This window comes from Bombina bombina, chromosome 12, assembly GCF_027579735.1.
Source record: "Bombina bombina isolate aBomBom1 chromosome 12, aBomBom1.pri, whole genome shotgun sequence".
Lineage (NCBI taxonomy): Eukaryota > Metazoa > Chordata > Amphibia > Anura > Bombinatoridae > Bombina > Bombina bombina.
The window spans coordinates 120,711,833-120,729,029 of NC_069510.1; the positions used below are offsets into that span (position 1 = coordinate 120,711,833).

Consider the following 17,197-nt stretch of genomic DNA (forward strand, 5'->3'; position numbering starts at 1 on the left):
TCAAGGTCCGTTTTTCTATCAGGATCTCAAATCATTAAATTTGAAGGTATGGAAATTGAACGCTTATTACTAAGTCATAGAGGTTTCTCTGACTCAGTGATTAATACTATGTTACAAGCTCAAAAATCTGCCTCTAGAAAGATTTATTATAGAGTTTGGAAGACTTACATTTCATGGTGTTCTCATAAATTCTGGCATTCTTTTAGAATTCCTAGAATTTTACAGTTTCTTCAGGATAGTTTGGATAAGGGTTTGTTTGCAGTTCCTTGAAAGGACAAATCTCCGCTCTTTCTGTTTTATTTCACAGAAAGATTGCTATACTTCCTGATATACACTGTTTTGTACAGGCTTTAGTTCGTATTAAGCCTGTTATTAAATCAATTTCTCCTCCTTGGAGTCTTAATTTGGTTCTGAAGGCTTTACAGGCTCCTCCATTTGAACCTATGCACTCTTTGGACATTAAACTACTTTCTTGGAAAGTGTTGTTCCTTTTGGCCATCTCTTCTGCTAGAAGAGTTTCTGAGTTATCTGCTCTTTCTTGTGAGTCTCTTTTTCTGATTTTTTTCATCAGGATAAGGCAGTTTTGCAGACTTCTTTTAAATTTTTACCTAAGGTTGTGAATTCTAACAACATTAGTAGAGAAATTGTTGTCCTTTCCTTGTGTCCTAATCCTAAGAATTCTTTGGAAAGATCCTTACATTCTTTGGATGTGGTAAGAGCTTTGAAATATTATGTGGAAGCTACTAAAGATTTCAGGAAGACTTCCAGTCTATTTGTTTTATTTTCTGGTCCTAGGAAAGGTCAGAAGGCTTCTGCTATTTCCTTGGCTTCTTGGTTGAAACTTTTGATTCATCAAGCTTATTTGGAGTCGGGTCAGGCCCCGCCTCAGAGAATTACAGCTCATTCTACTAGATCAGTCTCCACTTCGTGGGCTTTTAAGAATGAAGCTTAAGTTGATCAGATTTGCAAAGCGGCAACTTGGTCCTCTTTGCATACATTTACTAAATTCTACCATTTTGATGTATTTGCTTCTTCGGAAGCAGTTTTTGGTAGAAAAGTTCTTCAGGCAGCTGTTTCAGTTTGATTCTTCTGCTTTTGATTTAAAGGGACAGTAAACCTAAAAAATAATGTTATAGAATTCTGCACATAGTGCAGAATTATATAACATTATTTTACTGCTATAGTAATAAAACCCTTTTTTCCCTTTTAATATTTAAAAAACATGCCGCTTTTACAGACCTGCTCTCTGCTGAGCGGGTCTGTTTTTTTTAGTCAGCGCATCGGGCCAGCTGTATAGTCACAGACCGGCCCGACCGCGCCATAAGATTAAGTGCAGCTCGCTCCTGTCACAGGAGCGAGCTGCACTTAATCTTATGGCGCGGTCGGGCCGGTCTGTGACTATACAGCTGGCCCGATGCGCTGACTAAAAAAAACAGACCCGCTCAGCAGAGAGCAGAGAGCGGGTCTGTAAAAGCGGCATGTTTTTTAAATATTAAAAGGGAAAAAAGGGTTTTATTACTATAGCAGTAAAATAATGTTATATAATTCTGCACTATGTGCAGAATTATATAACATTATTTTTAGGTTTACTGACACTTTTTAAGTTTTTTTCTTTCAAAAATGAAAATAAACTTATTTTTTTGGGTTGTGGATTAATTTTTTCAGCGAAATATGGCTGTTTTTATTTTTTATTCCCTCCCTCTCTAGTGACTCTTGAGTGGAGATCCACCTCTTTGGCATTGATATCCCATATGTCACTAGCTCATGGACTCTTGCCAATTACATGAAAGAAAACATAATTTATGTAAGAACTTACCTGATAAATTCATTTCTTTCATATTGGCAAGAGTCCATGAGGCCCACCCTTTTTATGGTGGTTATGATTTTTTGTATAAAGCACAATTATTTCCAAATTTCCTTTGTTGATGCTTTCTACTCCTTTCTTTATCACCTCACTGCTTGGCTATTCGTTAAACTGAATTGTGGGTGTGGTGAGGGGTGTATTTATAGACATTTTGAGGTTTGGGAAACTTTGCCCCTCCTGGTAGGATTGTATATCCCATATGTCACTAGCTCATGGACTCTTGCCAATATGAAAGAAATGAATTTATCAGGTAAGTTCTTACATAAATTATGTTTTATAGGGATGCACCGAAATGGAAATTCTGGACCGAAACCGATCCCGAAACTTCTGGATGCCCCTGGCCAAAAACCGAAACGAAACCGAAATGTTTTTTTTCTTTTTTTAACTACAGTGTGTGTGTGTGTGTGTGTGTGTGTGTGTGTGTGTGTGTGTCCGAGAGAGCTTGTAGGCGGGAAAGCTCCAACAAATGGGCATGGTCACTTGTACCGTAGGACGTGATCTGCAGTGAAACTGGTGGAGCTCTACAAGGGAGAGCATGGTTATAGCCAGACAACAATACGAGGTGGACATGCATTTTTTTTTTTTGGGTGTAGTTATCCATGCAATGGGCTTTACTGCACCTGATCGTCTCTCATCGTATCTCCGCCTAGTTCCTGGTTCGGGTCTCACACTGACCTGTTAGATTATATGTCCGGAGCCCCAAATGGTGTCTGCCTATCACCAGGACCACCAGACTTAGCTACGACCTTAAGGTGATTTTAGAAAGTTACCATGCTTTTTTGTATACACTGTCTGGTGGGTGCTAATTTGTACAAACTGTGCAAGCTTGGGGCTTATGCATATATAGTGTGCACGCATATTTGCTTACGGCGAATAGAATGTCTACGCACAAGAGGCTGATGTATGAGCACTGTAAAATAAAAGGCAAAAAAAACCATCTCCCTTTAAGTCATGATCTGCGGACATGGTTTCCAAAGCCCAGACTGTTGATTTTATCATTTAAAGGAAATAATTTATTCGGTCCAGGTTTGGACATTATTTCCACAGTGCCTTCTTACCTCAGGACAAGAAGTCTAGACTCAAGGGAATCCAAACAGCACAAGAAGTGTTCCTCTGATTCAAAGACCACATGAGGGTGTGGCCCCAGATTGAGACTTGTCTCTGGTAGGGGGACGACTAAGCCGTTTTCAAGAGTCTTTGATTTAGTCTGTTCAGGATTACTGGGTGATAGAGAGATAGTGTCCCAGGGATACCGCTTCGGTTTCAGATCCAGACCTCCAAAAGTAAAGGTTTATTCTGTTTCACATCTCAAAAAGGCCAGAAAAGAGATTAGCCTTTTTTCAGTGTGTAAAGAATCTGGATAACATGGTAGTTATTACCCCAATTCCGCTCAAGGATCAGGGAAAAGGGTTTTATTCAACTCTTTTCATAGTTCCTAGAAAGGAGGGCGCATATCACCCAATAGTGGATCTAAAGATTTTAAACAAATTTCTACGGGTACCATCTTTGAAGATGGAAACCATCAGATCAACTCTTTCCTTGGTATCTCAAGGTCGCTACCTTCCCATTCCTTTCCAACGAGACCACCTTCAATATCTAAGTTTTGCTTTTACAAACATTACCAATTCATAGCTCTGCCCTTCGTGTTAGACATGGCACCCATAATCTTTACCAAGGTGCTGGGAACTCTTTTATCGGTAATTTATCTCCAGGGAATACCAGTGGCTCCGTACCTGGATGATGTCTTGGTTCAAGCTCCATCTTTATCTTTAGCAATCTCTCCCACAGAGAAGTTAACCATGTTTGCGAAGGAAGCAAAGTGTTTCCAAGAGTTCTCTCACACCTCAGATAAATGTGTTTCTTAGGAGTACTTAAATTCAGTTGGCAGACAGGGGGGTTCTTTTTGCCCTTCCCAACTTAGTATTGCTTGTATCTGTACTATCTTATAGTCGAAATTCTTCCTTCTGCCTATGTGCTTCTAGTAGGTTGTTTCAGAGGTTTTGGAAGCTCCTCTGGGACATTACAAATTTTTAGTTTTCAACCTGAAGGGTTGGGAACACCAAGTGCTCTCTTAAGCTTGACCTAACCAAGATTATACTTCAATATCTTTATGAACTTACTGGGGATCTCTTTCTAAGGGTTTAAGACTCCCTTGCAAACAGCTGTTTCTGAAGCCCTTGAGTCTTGAGTAAGGATTTTGTGGACTCTTACCACCTAGAAAGAAAACATAATTTATGCTTACCTGATAAATTTCTTTCTTTCTTGGTAGTAAGGGTCCACAAACCTGCCCCTTTCTTTCATGTAATTAGCAAGAGTCCATGAGCTAGTGACGTATGGGATATACATTCCTACCAGGAGGGGCAAAGTTTCCCAAACCTTAAAATGCCTATAAATACACCCCTCACCACACCCACAATTCAGTTTTACAAACTTTGCCTCCCGTGGAGGTGGTGAAGTAAGTTTGTGCTTAGATTCTACGTTGATATGCGCTTTGCAACAGGTTGAAGCCCGGTTTTCCTCTCAGAGTGCAGCGAATGTCAGAGGGATGTGAAGAGAGTATTGCCTATTCGAGAACAATGGTCTACCTCTAGGGGATCTTTTTCATAGGCTCTCTGTTATCGGTCGTAGAGATTTCTTCTCCTACCTCCCTTTTCAGATCGACGATATACTCTTTTATATACCATTACCTCTACTGATTCTCGTTTCAGTACTGGTTTGGCTATCCGCTTTATGTGGAGGAGTGTCCTGGGGTAAGTATGTCTTATTCTTTGTGACACTCTGCGCTATGGTTGGGCACTTTATATGTAAAGTTCTAAATATATGTCTATAAACTTATATTTGCCTTGATTCAGGATAAACGGTATTCCTTATTTTCAGACTGTCAGTTTCATTATTTGGATAATGCATTTATTTTTTCTTACCTTAAAAATTTTTTCATTTGGCCTTTTTTTTCCTGCGTGCTGTTAAGCTCGCGGGGCGGAAAATGTTCCTTTTTATTTTGATATTTTTTGGTGCGTTCTTTTTTTGGCGCTAAAAATTCTCGTCACTTCCAGCGCAGTAATTTTTTACCGGAAGTTGTATTCTATTACGCATGCGTATTTAGACATTTTTTTGCACCAAAAAAGTGGGGCGTCTCTTTTACTCACATTATTTAAACATTTCTCTTCATTGCTTTTGGTTGCTAGAAGCTTATTTTTTTTTGCATTCTTTCCCATTCCAGAAACTGTCATTTAAGGAATTTGATAATTTTGCTTTATATGTTGTTTTTTCTATTACATATTGCAAGATGTCTCATCCCGACCCTGGATCAAAATCTACTTATGAACAGACGTTGCCTGATGCTGGTCCTACCAAAGTTAAGTGCATATGTTGTAAACTTGTGGTATCTATTCCTCCAGCTGTAGTTTGTGAAAGTTGTCATGATAAACTTTCCAATGCTGATGGTGTCTCCATTAGTAATAATCCTTTACCTGTTGTTGTTCCTTCAACATCTAATGTTCAGGATGTTCCTGTTAATGTAAAAGAATTTGTTTCTAACTCTATTAGGAAGGCTCTGTCTGTTATTCCTCCTTCCAATAAACGTAAAAGGTCTTTCAAGACTTCTCACATCTCAGATGAGTTTGTAGGTGACCGTCATCATTCTGACTTATCTGATTCTGATGAGGTTTTTTCTGGATCAGAAGATTCTACTACAGATATTGATTCTGATAAATCCTCATATTTATTTAAAATGGAGTTTATTCGTTCATTACTAAAAGAAGTTTGGATTGCATTAGATATTGAGGAATCCAGTCCTCCTGATACTAAAACTGCTAAACGTTTAAATTCGGTTTATAAGCCTCATGTGTTAATTCCGGAAGTTTTTCCAGTTCCTGATGCTATCTCAGAGGTGATTGCTAGGGAATGGGATAGTTTGGGTACTTCATTTACTCCTTCTCCAAGGTTTAAGAAATTGTACCCTGTGCCATCTGATAGATTGGAGTTTTGGGATAAAATCCCTAAAGTCGATGGAGCTATCTCTACCCTTGCTAAACGTACTGCTATTCCTATGGCAGATAGTACTTTGTTTAAAGATCCTTTAGATAGAAAGATTGAATCTTTTTTAAGAAAAGCTTATTTATGTTCAGGCAATTTACTCAGACCTGCTATATCTTTGGCTGATGTTGCTGCAGCTTCAACTTTTTGGTTGGAGACTTTAGCGCAACAAGTAACAGATCATAATGCATATAGCATTGTTAAACTTCTTCAACATGCTAATAACTTTGTCTGTGATGCCATATTTGATATCATTAGAATTGATGTCAGATATATGTCTTTAGCTATTTTAGCCAGAAGAGCTTTATGGCTTAAATCTTGGAATGTAGATATGACTTCTAAGTCAACTTTGCTTTCTCTCTCCTTCCAAGGTAATAAGTTGTTTGGTTCTCAGTTAGATTCGATAATTTCAACTGTTACTGGAGGGAAGGGTGCCTTTTTGCCCCAGGGCAAAAAATCCAAAAGTAATTTTAGGGCTGCTAATCATTTTCGTTCCTTTCGTCAAAATAGAGAGCAAAAGCCCGACCCTTCTCCTAAAGGAACGGTTTCTGGTTGGAAACCTAATCCAGTCTGGAATAAATCCAAGCCTTTCAGAAAGTCAAAACCTGCTCCTAAATCCGCATGAAGGTGCGGCCCTCATTCCAGCGCAGCTGGTAGGGGGCAGGTTAAGATTTTTCAAAGATGTTTGGAGCAATTCGATTCACAATCTTTGGATTCAGAACATTGTTTCTCTAGGGTACAGAATAGGTTTCAAGGTAAGACCACCTGTGAGAAGATTTTTTCTCTCACGCATTCCGGTAAACCCAGTGAAATCTCAGGCGTTTCTGAAATGTGTTTCAGACCTAGAGTTAGCTGGGGTAATTATGCCAGTTCCAGTTCTGGAACAGGGTCTGGGGTTTTATTCAAATCTATTCATTGTGCCAAAGAAAGAGAATTCTTTCAGACCAGTTCTGGATTTAAAAATATTGAATCGATATGTAAGGATACCAACATTCAAAATGGTGACTATAAGAACTATTCTGCCTTTTGTTCAGCAAGGGCATTATATGTCAACAATAGACTTACAGGATGCATACCTGCATATTCCTATTCACTCAGATCACCACCAGTTTCTGAGATTCTCTTTTCTAGACAAGCATTACCAGTTTATTGCCCTTCCATTCGGTCTAGCAACTGCGCCAAGGATCTTTTTGAAGGTTCTAGGTGCCCTTCTCTCTGTAATCAGAGAACAGGGTATTGCGGTATTTCCTTATTTGGACGATATCTTGGTACTTGCTCAGTCTTTACATTCTGCAGAATCTCACACGAATCAACTTGTGTTGTTTCTTTAAAGACATGGTTGGAGGATCAATTTACCAAAAAGTTCTTTGATTCCTCAGACAAGAGTAACCTTTTTAGGTTTCCAAATAGATTCAGTGTCCATGTCTTTGTCTCTGACAGAAAAGAGACGTTTGAAATTGGTTTCAGCCTGTCGAAACCTTCAGTCTCAATTGTTCCCTTCGGTAGCATTATGCATGGAGATTTTAGGTCTCATGACTGCTGCTTCGGACGCGATCCCTTTTGCTCGTTTTCATACGAGACCACTTCAGCTTTGTATGCTGAACCAGTGGTGCAGGGATTATACAAGGATATCACAAAAAATATCATTAAATCCCAATGTTCGATCATCTCCAACTTGGTGGATGGATCACCATCGTTTAATTCAAGGGGCCTCTTTTGTTCGTCCAACCTGGACTGTGATCTCAACAGATGCGAGTCTTTCAGGTTGGAGAGCTGTATGGGGATCTCTGACGGCGCAGGGGGTTTGGGAATCTCAGGAGGCGAGATTACCAATCAACATTTTGGAACTCTGTGCGATTTTCAGAGCTCTTCAGTTCTGGCCTCTTCTAAAGAGAGAATCGTTTATTTGTTTTCAAACAGACAATGTCACGACCGTGGCATATGTCAATCATCAAGGTGGGACTCACAGTCCTCAAGCTATGAGAGAAGTATCTCGGATACTGGTATGGGCGGAATCCAGCTCCTGTCTAATTTCTGCGGTTCACAGCCCAGGTGTAGACAATTGGGAAGCGGATTATCTCAGTCGCCAGATGTTACATCCGGGCGAATGGTCTCTTCATCCAGAGTTTTTTCAACAGATTGTACAAATCTGGGGTCTCCCAGAAATAGATCCGATGGCCTCTCATCTGAACAAGAAACTTCCCAGGTATCTATCCAGATCTCGGGATCCTCAGGCGGAAGCAGTGGATGCGTTATCAATTCCTTGGAATTATCATCCTGCTTATATCTTTCCGCCTCTAGTTCTTCTTCCGAAAGTAATCTCCAAAATTCTAATGGAGCGCTCATGTGTACTGCTAGTGGCTCCAGCATGGCCACACAGGTTTTGGTTTGCGGATCTTGTTCGGATGGCCAGTTGCCAACCTTGGACTCTTCCGTTAAGACCAGACCTTCTATCTCAAGGTCCTTTTTTCCATCAGGATCTCAAATCATTAAATTTGAAGATATGGAAATTGAACGCTTAATTCTTAGTCATAGAGGTTTCTCTGACTCAGTGATTAATACTATGTTACAAGCTCAAAAATCTGTCTCTAGGAAGATTTATTATCGGGTTTGGAAGACTTACATCTCTTGGTGTTCTTCTCATAAATTCTCCTGGCATTCTTTCAGAATTCCTAGAATTTTACAATTTCTTCAGGATGGTTTGGATAAAGGTTTGTCTGCAAATTCCTTGAAAGGACAAATATCTGCTCTTTCTGTTCTTTTTCACAGAAAGATTGCTCATCTTCCTGATATTCGTTGTTTTGTACAGGCTTTGGTACGTATCAAACCTGTCATTAAGCCAATCTCTCCTCCTTGGAGTCTTAATTTGGTTTTGTCAGCTTTACAGGCTCCTCCGTTTGAGCCTATGCATTCTCTGGACATTAAATTACTTTCCTGGAAAGTATTGTTCCTTTTAGCTATCTCTTCTGCCAGAAGAGTCTCTGAGTTATCTGCTCTTTCTTGTGAATCTCCTTTTCTGATTTTTCATCAGGATAAGGCGGTGTTGCGGACTTCATTTAAATTTTTGCCTAAGGTTGTGAATTCTAACAACATTAGTAGAGAAATTGTTGTCCCTTCATTATGTCCTAATCCTAAGAATTCTAAGGAAAGGTCATTACATTCGTTGGATGTAGTTAGAGCTTTAAAATATTATGTTGAAGCTACTAAAGGTTTTAGAAAGACTTCTAGTCTATTTGTTATCTTTTCTGGTTCCAGGAAAGGCCAGAAGGCTTCTGCCATTTCTTTGGCGGCTTGGTTAAAGTCTTTGATTCATCATGCTTATGTGGAGTCGGGTAAGTCCCTGCCTCAAAGAATTACGGCTCATTCTACTAGGTCAGTCTCTACTTCCTGGGCTTTTAGGAATGAAGCTTCTGTTGATCAGATTTGCAAAGCAGCAACTTGGTCTTCTTTGCATACTTTTTCTAAATTCTACCATTTTGATGTGTTTTCTTCTTCTGAAGCAGTTTTTGGTAGAAAAGTACTTCAGGCAGCTGTTTCTGTTTGATTTGTCTGCTTATAATTTCAGTTTTTTTCATTATAAGATTAAAACTTTTTGATTTGGGTTGTGGATTATTTTTTTCAGCGGAATTGGCTGTCTTTATTTTATCCCTCCCTCTCTAGTGACTCTTGCGTGGAAGTTCCACATCTTGGGTATCTACTATCCCATACGTCACTAGCTCATGGACTCTTGCTAATTACATGAAAGAAAACATAATTTATGTAAGAACTTACCTGATAAATTCCTTTCTTTCATATTAGCAAGAGTCCATGAGACCCACCCTTTTTTTGTGGTGGTTATTATTTTTTTGTATAAATCACAATTATTCCAATTCCTTAAATTTTTTTATGCTTTCGCTCCTTTTTTATCACCCCACTTCTTGGCTATTCGTTAAACTGATTTGTGGGTGTGGTGAGGGGTGTATTTATAGGCATTTTAAGGTTTGGGAAACTTTACCCCTCCTGGTAGGAATGTATATCCCATACGTCACTAGCTCATAGACTCTTGCTAATATGAAAGAAAGGAATTTATCAGGTAAGTTCTTACATAAATTATGTTTTTTTATTGGTTGACGGCAGTTATAGTTTTCACCTCTTTACCCTACTATTTTTCTTCTCCTTTTCCTTAAATATGCGTATTACTGGGAGAGAGAGGGAAGTGGGAGAGATATTTAAAGGGACAGTCTAGTCCAAAATAAACTTTCATGATTCAGATAGAGAATGTAATTTTAAACAATTTTCCAATTTACTTTTATCACCAATTTTGCTTTGTTCTCTTGGTGTTCCTAGTTGAAAGCTAAACCTAGGAGGTTTATATGCAATTTTCTTAGATCTTGAAGGCCACCTCTTCTCTCAGGACATTTTGACAGTTTTTCACCACTAGAGAATGTTAGTTCATGTGTGTCATATAGATAACACTGTGCTCACACACGTGGAGTTCAGGTGAGCCAGTTCTGATTGGCTAAAATGGATGTCTGTCAAAAGAACTGAAATAAGGGGGCAGTTTGCAAAGGGTTAGATACAAGGTAATCACAGAGGTAAAAAGTGTATTTATATAACTGTGTTGGTTATGCAAAACTAGGGAATGGGTAATAAAGGGATTATCTATCTTTTTAAACTAACAATTCTGGTGTAGACTGTCCCTTTAAAGCTTTGTTGTGGGGTCTCTTTGTCTCCTCCTGGTTGCCAGGAAGTAAATTCCCACGAGTAAGGATTTTGTGGATTCTTACCACCAAGAAAGAAAGGAATTTATCAGGTAAGCATAAAGTGTTTTTATTGTGACCTTTAGTGTAGCATATGAAGCTCGTGTTGCTGTAATGTGACTAATCGTCATATGTTTATTTTCTGTAGGATTGAGATGAACGTTGACTCTACACAGATGGGGGCAGTCAATCGACTAAGAGAGTTCCTGCGGGTGGGTTCTTCAGATCTCTGTTAAATTGTATCATTTTCAAAAGTTTTTAGCTGTTGTGTTTTTTTGACCCCCCCCCCCCCCAAAAAAAAAATTGTGGTTCAGACAGAACATACCATTTAATAAATAAAATCAAAAAATGAGTTTCCAATTTACTTCTATTAAGTTTGTTTCATTCCCATTATATTCTGTGTTGAAGGGATACCCAGGTAGCATCTGGAGCCCTTCATGGCAGGAAATATTACGTGCACGTTCCTGAGCATACATCCCTGCTTTAAAACAAAATATCACGAGAACGAAGAAAAATTGGTAATAGAAGTAAATTAGAAAGTTATTAAAAATCTCATGTTCTATCGCAGTGCTTCCCAACTGCGGTCCTCAAGTACCCCCAACAGGCCTGGTTTTCATTATAACTGAACCGGTGCACAGGTGAAGTAATCAGCTGATCAGTAACTACCCTGCTCTCATCCATCAGCTGATTTCATCTGTGCTCTACTTAAAGGGACATGCCAGCCACATTTTTTCTTTTATGATTTAGAAAGAGAATGCAATGTTAAACATCTTTCTAATTTACTTATATTATCTAATTTGTTTTATTATCTTGATATTCTTTGATGAAAAGCATATCTAGATATGCTCACTAGCTGCTGATTGGTTGCTGCACATAGAGGCATCATGTGATTGGCTCACCATATGCATTGCTTTTTCTTCAAATAAGGATATTTAAAAAATTAAGCAAAATAAATTATGGAAGTAAATTGTAATGTTGTTTAAATTTCTATTCTCTATCTGAATCATGAAAGAAAGATTTTGGGTTTAGTGGCCCTTTAAAGGGACACTAAACCCAACATTTTTCTGTCATGATTCAGATAGAGAATACAATTTTAAACAACATTTCAATTTACTTCTATTATCTAATTTGCTTCATTCTTCAGATATGCTATGTTGAAGAAATAGCAATGCACATGGGTGAGCCAATCACATGAGGCATCTAATTGCAGCTACCAATCGGCAGCTACTGAGCATATCTAGATATGCTTTTCAGCAAAGAATATCAAGAGAATGAAGCAAATTAGATAATAGAAGTAAATTAGGAAGCTGTTTAAAATTGCATGCTCTGTCTAAATCATGAAAGAAAAAATGTGGGTCTCATGTCCTTTTAAGCTATAAGGAAAACCAGGACTGTTGGGGGTACTTGAGGACCGCGGTTGGGAAACACTGCGTCTATTGGAATGATCAAAGAAAAGTTTTGGGTTTCATATCCATTTAAATTATGCATGCTCACTTCATAAAATCACAAAACTCTTAGTTTCTGGCCCTTTTGGCGGCTTCAACCAAAGCATAGAGCTGCAGGCTTATAGTTGCCTAGTGAGATACTGATGGGGCGTGGTACAGAGAGCTTCAGTCATTATGATCTTATACAGGAGTAAAGCTTATAGAAAGATGTGCACCATCAGTAGTATGATCCATGTTATTATTGCTTGCATGTAACACTAGAGCACGGTAGTATTGCTTGCCTATAGCACTAGAGCACGGTAGTATTGCTTGCCTATAGCACTAGCGCACGGTAGTATTGCTTGCCTATAGCACTAGCGCACGGTAGTATTGCTTGCCTATAGCACTAGCGCACGGTAGCATTGCTTGCCTATAGCACTAGAGCACGGTAGCATTGCTTGCCTATAACACTAGCGCACGGTAGCATTGCTTGCCTATAGCACTAGAGCACGGTAGTATTGCTTGCCTATAACACTAGCGCACAGTAGTATTGCTTGCCTATAACACTAGAGCACGGTAGCATTGCTTGCCTATAACACTAGCGCACAGTAGTATTGCTTGCCTATAACACTAGAGCACGGTAGTATTGCTTGCCTATAGCACTAGCGCACGGTAGTATTGCTTGCCTATAGCACTAGCGCACGGTAGTATTGCTTGCCTATAGCACTAGAGCACGGTAGCATTGCTTGCCTATAGCACTAGAGCACGGTAGTATTGCTTGCCTATAACACTAGCGCACGGTAGTATTGCTTGCCTATAACACTAGAGCACGGTAGCATTGCTTGCCTATAACACTAGCGCACAGTAGTATTGCTTGCCTATAACACTAGAGCACGGTAGTATTGCTTGCCTATAGCACTAGCGCACGGTAGTATTGCTTGCCTATAGCACTAGCGCACGGTAGTATTGCTTGCCTATAACACTAGCGCACAGTAGCATTGCTTGCCTATAACACTAGCGCACGGTAGCACTGCTTGCCTATAGCACTAGAGCACGGTAGTATTGCTTGCCTATAACACTAGAGCACGGTAGCATTGCTTGCCTATAGCACTAGAGCACAGTAGTATTGCTTGCCTATAGCACTAGAGCACGGTAGTATTGCTTGCCTATAGCACTAGAGCACGGTAGCACTGCTTGCCTATAGCACTAGAGCACGGTAGTATTGCTTGCCTATAACACTAGCACACGGTAGCACTGCTTGCCTATAACACTAGCGCACAGTAGTATTGCTTGCCTATAACACTAGAGCACGGTAGCATTGCTTGCCTATAACACTAGCGCACAGTAGTATTGCTTGCCTATAACACTAGCGCACGGTAGCACTGCTTGCCTATAACACTAGCGCACGGTAGTATTGCTTGCCTATAGCACTAGAGCACAGTAGTATTGCTTGCCTATAACACTAGAGCACGGTAGTATTACTTGCCTATAACACTAGAGCACGGTAGTATTGCTTGCCTATAACACTAGAGCACGGTAGTATTGCTTGCCTATAACACTAGAGCACGGTAGTATTGCTTGCCTATAGCACTAGCGCACGGTAGCACTGCTTGCCTATAGCACTAGAGCACAGTAGTATTGCTTGCCTATAACACTAGAGCACTGTAGTATTGCTTGCCTATAGCACTAGAGCACGGTAGTATTGCTTGCCTATAGCACTAGCGCACGGTAGTATTGCTTGCCTATAGCACTAGAGCACGGTAGTATTGCTTGCCTATAACACTAGAGCACGGTAGTATTGCTTGCCTATAACACTAGCGCACGGTAGCATTGCTTGCCTATAGCACTAGCGCACGGTAGTATTGCTTGCCTATAGCACTAGAGCACGGTAGTATTGCTTGCCTATAACACTAGAGCACGGTAGTATTGCTTGCCTATAACACTAGCGCACGGTAGCATTGCTTGCCTATAACACTAGAGCACAGTATTTTCACACATTTATGTTTCTGTATGTGTTTAACCCATGTGCAGGGATTAAAGTCAGCTCTATAGCAGCAATGCAATACTGTGAGCTAGCTGAGCACATCAAATGAGCAAATAAGACATTCATGTGCAACCACCACTCGGCACCAAGCTCTCAGAAGTGCATTGCTGCTCCTGATACCTAGGTATGCATGCTGCTTTTGTATGTACGTGTGCAGTTCCTCCCCATACTCATTTAGAACATGGTTCTGATTTGACACTTGTTTCGGTTACAGGTCACATTTCAGCATAAAGAAATCCCTCTCCCTAAAGGGTATTTGGAGCCGTCGTTCTGGAGGAGATGATCATAAACCGGATGTTATACGTTTCTGCCCAGACAACCTGAATAGAACACGGTTTTCAGCTAATTGTGTCAGACCCTTTTATCACCGGAGATTTTTTTTTATTATTAAAAATGGCTTTAGGTTGTGAACAATCTAATACTTTCAGCAGCCGCACATGTCTGCCTGATCACCAGGAATAGAAATACAATGGTGTTTTAACTCTAAACTTTCTATTGTGAATCAGCATGAAGTAATCAAGGCTAAAACGTTTTGAGGTTAGACCTGAGCTAAATGAAGATATGGCCCTTCATTTCTTTATTCGGGACATGATACTCAAATGTTGAGGCACATGAAAGTGATGCAGCATAGCTGTAAAAAGTGGACTGTAAAATATCACCTGAATATCTCTATGTTAAAAAGAAAGACATTTTACCTCAAAATGTCCTAAGTATTCACTCCCATTGTACAGGACTTTAAGCAGCCAATCGGTATGCTTGTCCCGGGACATGCAAGGGAGCGAGCCTCATGCACACATTGACGTGTGAATAGAGGATCTCTAGGTGGGGGAAGCTGCTGTAGCAGTGAAAAGAAAAAAAATGTATTTTTTTTAACAAAATGGCTGCTTTGTAAACTTTGATTAATGAAAGTGCCCCTGTTTTTAATAGTATTTTTAAAAAACGGCTTTCATTCACCAAAGTTTACGTTCACTTTAAGGAAGTTTACTATGAAATCTCATGAGATCACAGTAAAAGAGTTTGACCTCAGCACTGCTGATGCTGATTGGCTGCTGTTCATTTCTTCCTCCTTTTTTTTTTTTCCCTGCAGCTTGGTAGTAACTAAGATATTTTTTTACACAGCACTTACTCCGGTGAGCTGAGGAAATTTTGAGGTAAAATAACTTTTTTATTTACATAGAGATACTCAGGTGATATTTTCTAGTCAGCTTTTTACAGTGATTTATCATTTGGGTATCATGGCCCTTTAATTCTTTCCATAATATAGAAACAAATTAAGGAAACATTCAAATGAATGAACAGCGGTATTTGTTCATTTGCTTTGTTTCGTCAGTGAACACATTTTGTCGTTACTACTATGTACTCCTTGTATGTGCTGTTCCCCTGACACACAAGGGGTTTATTTGTAACCGTTGTTTTTACAATAAGTAATATACTTGCTATCCCCTGGAATATATAAAAATCCTACTGCCCCGATTAGTTTAGCTCAGAAGAAGATAGCTCCCTACTGCATGTTGGTCTCTTCTTTTATTAGAATTAAAGGGACGTGTACCGTAAATACCTGCTGAAGTGTATTAAAGGGACATGAAATCCACCGTTTTAAACAACTTTCCAACTGACTTGTTATCAAATCTGCTTCATTCTCTTAGTATCCTTTGTTGAAGGATCAGCAATGTGCTACTAGGAGTTACCTGAGTGAGCCACTAACGAGGCATATATGTGCACCCACCAATCGGTAGCTAGCTCCTACTAATGCATTGCTGCTCCTGAGCCTGCCTAGATATACATTTCAACAAATGATACCAAGAGAATGCATCAAATAAGAGAATTGTATAAAGACGCCGCTATATCTGAATTTTGTTACTATAATTTATTAACAAATGGCTTTTTCACCGTTATTTTGCCATGTAAAAAATAGCTCTTGAAACCACCACCTATACTGAAAATAATCAGTACATAAAACGCAAATGGTATAACACAGTACACTGTCCCTTTACTTTATATCTAGGTACCAACATTTCCTAGAACAGAGGGAGAGCACATACTTTTTTTATCCAATGTCACATGCAAAGTACCTTACAGATTTACTAGATGTTTGTTACCATGAGAGATGTTATTGGATTTTATCTTTGAAGGGACAGTAAAGCTCAAATTACACTTTACTGGGTCAGTTAGAGAATGTCATTTTAAACAAATTTCCAATTTACTCCTAAAATTTGTTTTGTTCTCTTGCTATCCTTGGTTGAAGAGTAAATCTGCATAGTTTGAGTAAGGCAGCAGTGTTTTGCAACCCTGTTTGTAGCTGTTATACACTGGGCCAACACTGCTGCCTTAGAGTACCAGACACGTGCATGCTCATGAGTTCCTATGAAACTGTAGATTTACTCTTCAACAAAGAATACCAAGATAAGTAATTTGCTAATATAACTAAAATGGAATGTTGTTTAAACATTCATGATTCAGATAGCGCTGGAAATTTTACTGTCCCATTAAAGAGAAAATCAAAATGGCTCAGTTTAATTAGATAGATTAAATTATGTGACAGCTACTTGTCTGTCCAACTTGGGGACAACCACATATTGGCTACAATGAACTAAACTGAAGAGTTTGTGTATAAAATGTATATTTTAATAAAAAAAAACTTTTTGACACTATCCTTGGCTGGCTGGTTTGCATTATGCTATATTTCTCCAACATAGGTGTGTCCGGTCCACGGCGTCATCCTTACTTGTGGGATATTCTCTTCCCCAACAGGAAATGGCAAAGAGCCCAGCAAAGCTGGTCACATGATCCCTCCTAGGCTCCGCCTACCCCAGTCATTCTCTTTGCCGTTGTACAGGCAACATCTCCACGGAGATGGCTTAGAGTTTTTTTAGTGTTTAACTGTAGTTTTTATTATTCAATCAAGAGTTTGTTATTTTAAAATAGTGCTGGTACGTACTATTTACTCAGAAACAGAAAAGAGATGAAGATTTCTGTTTGTATGAGGAAAATGATTTTAGCAACCGTTACTAAAATCCATGGCTGTTCCACACAGGACTGTTGAGAGGAATTAACTTCAGTTGGGGGAACAGTGAGCAGTCTCTTGCTGCTT

The 17,197-nt window shown here is 39.3% G+C and overlaps 1 protein-coding gene across 1 annotated transcript in view; it reads left to right on the top strand.

The window, feature by feature from the left end:
• The window catches only part of GLE1 (GLE1 RNA export mediator), a 241,962-nt gene extending 225,205 nt beyond the window's left edge, over positions 1-16,757 (top strand). The window contains exons 15-16 of the mRNA XM_053695875.1: positions 10,787-10,850; positions 14,321-16,757. Of these exons, the coding sequence (XP_053551850.1) occupies positions 10,787-10,850; positions 14,321-14,389 (133 nt within the window). The 3' untranslated portion in view covers positions 14,390-16,757. The remainder of the gene's footprint in view (positions 1-10,786; positions 10,851-14,320) is intronic.
• Positions 16,758-17,197: the final 440 nt, after the last annotated feature.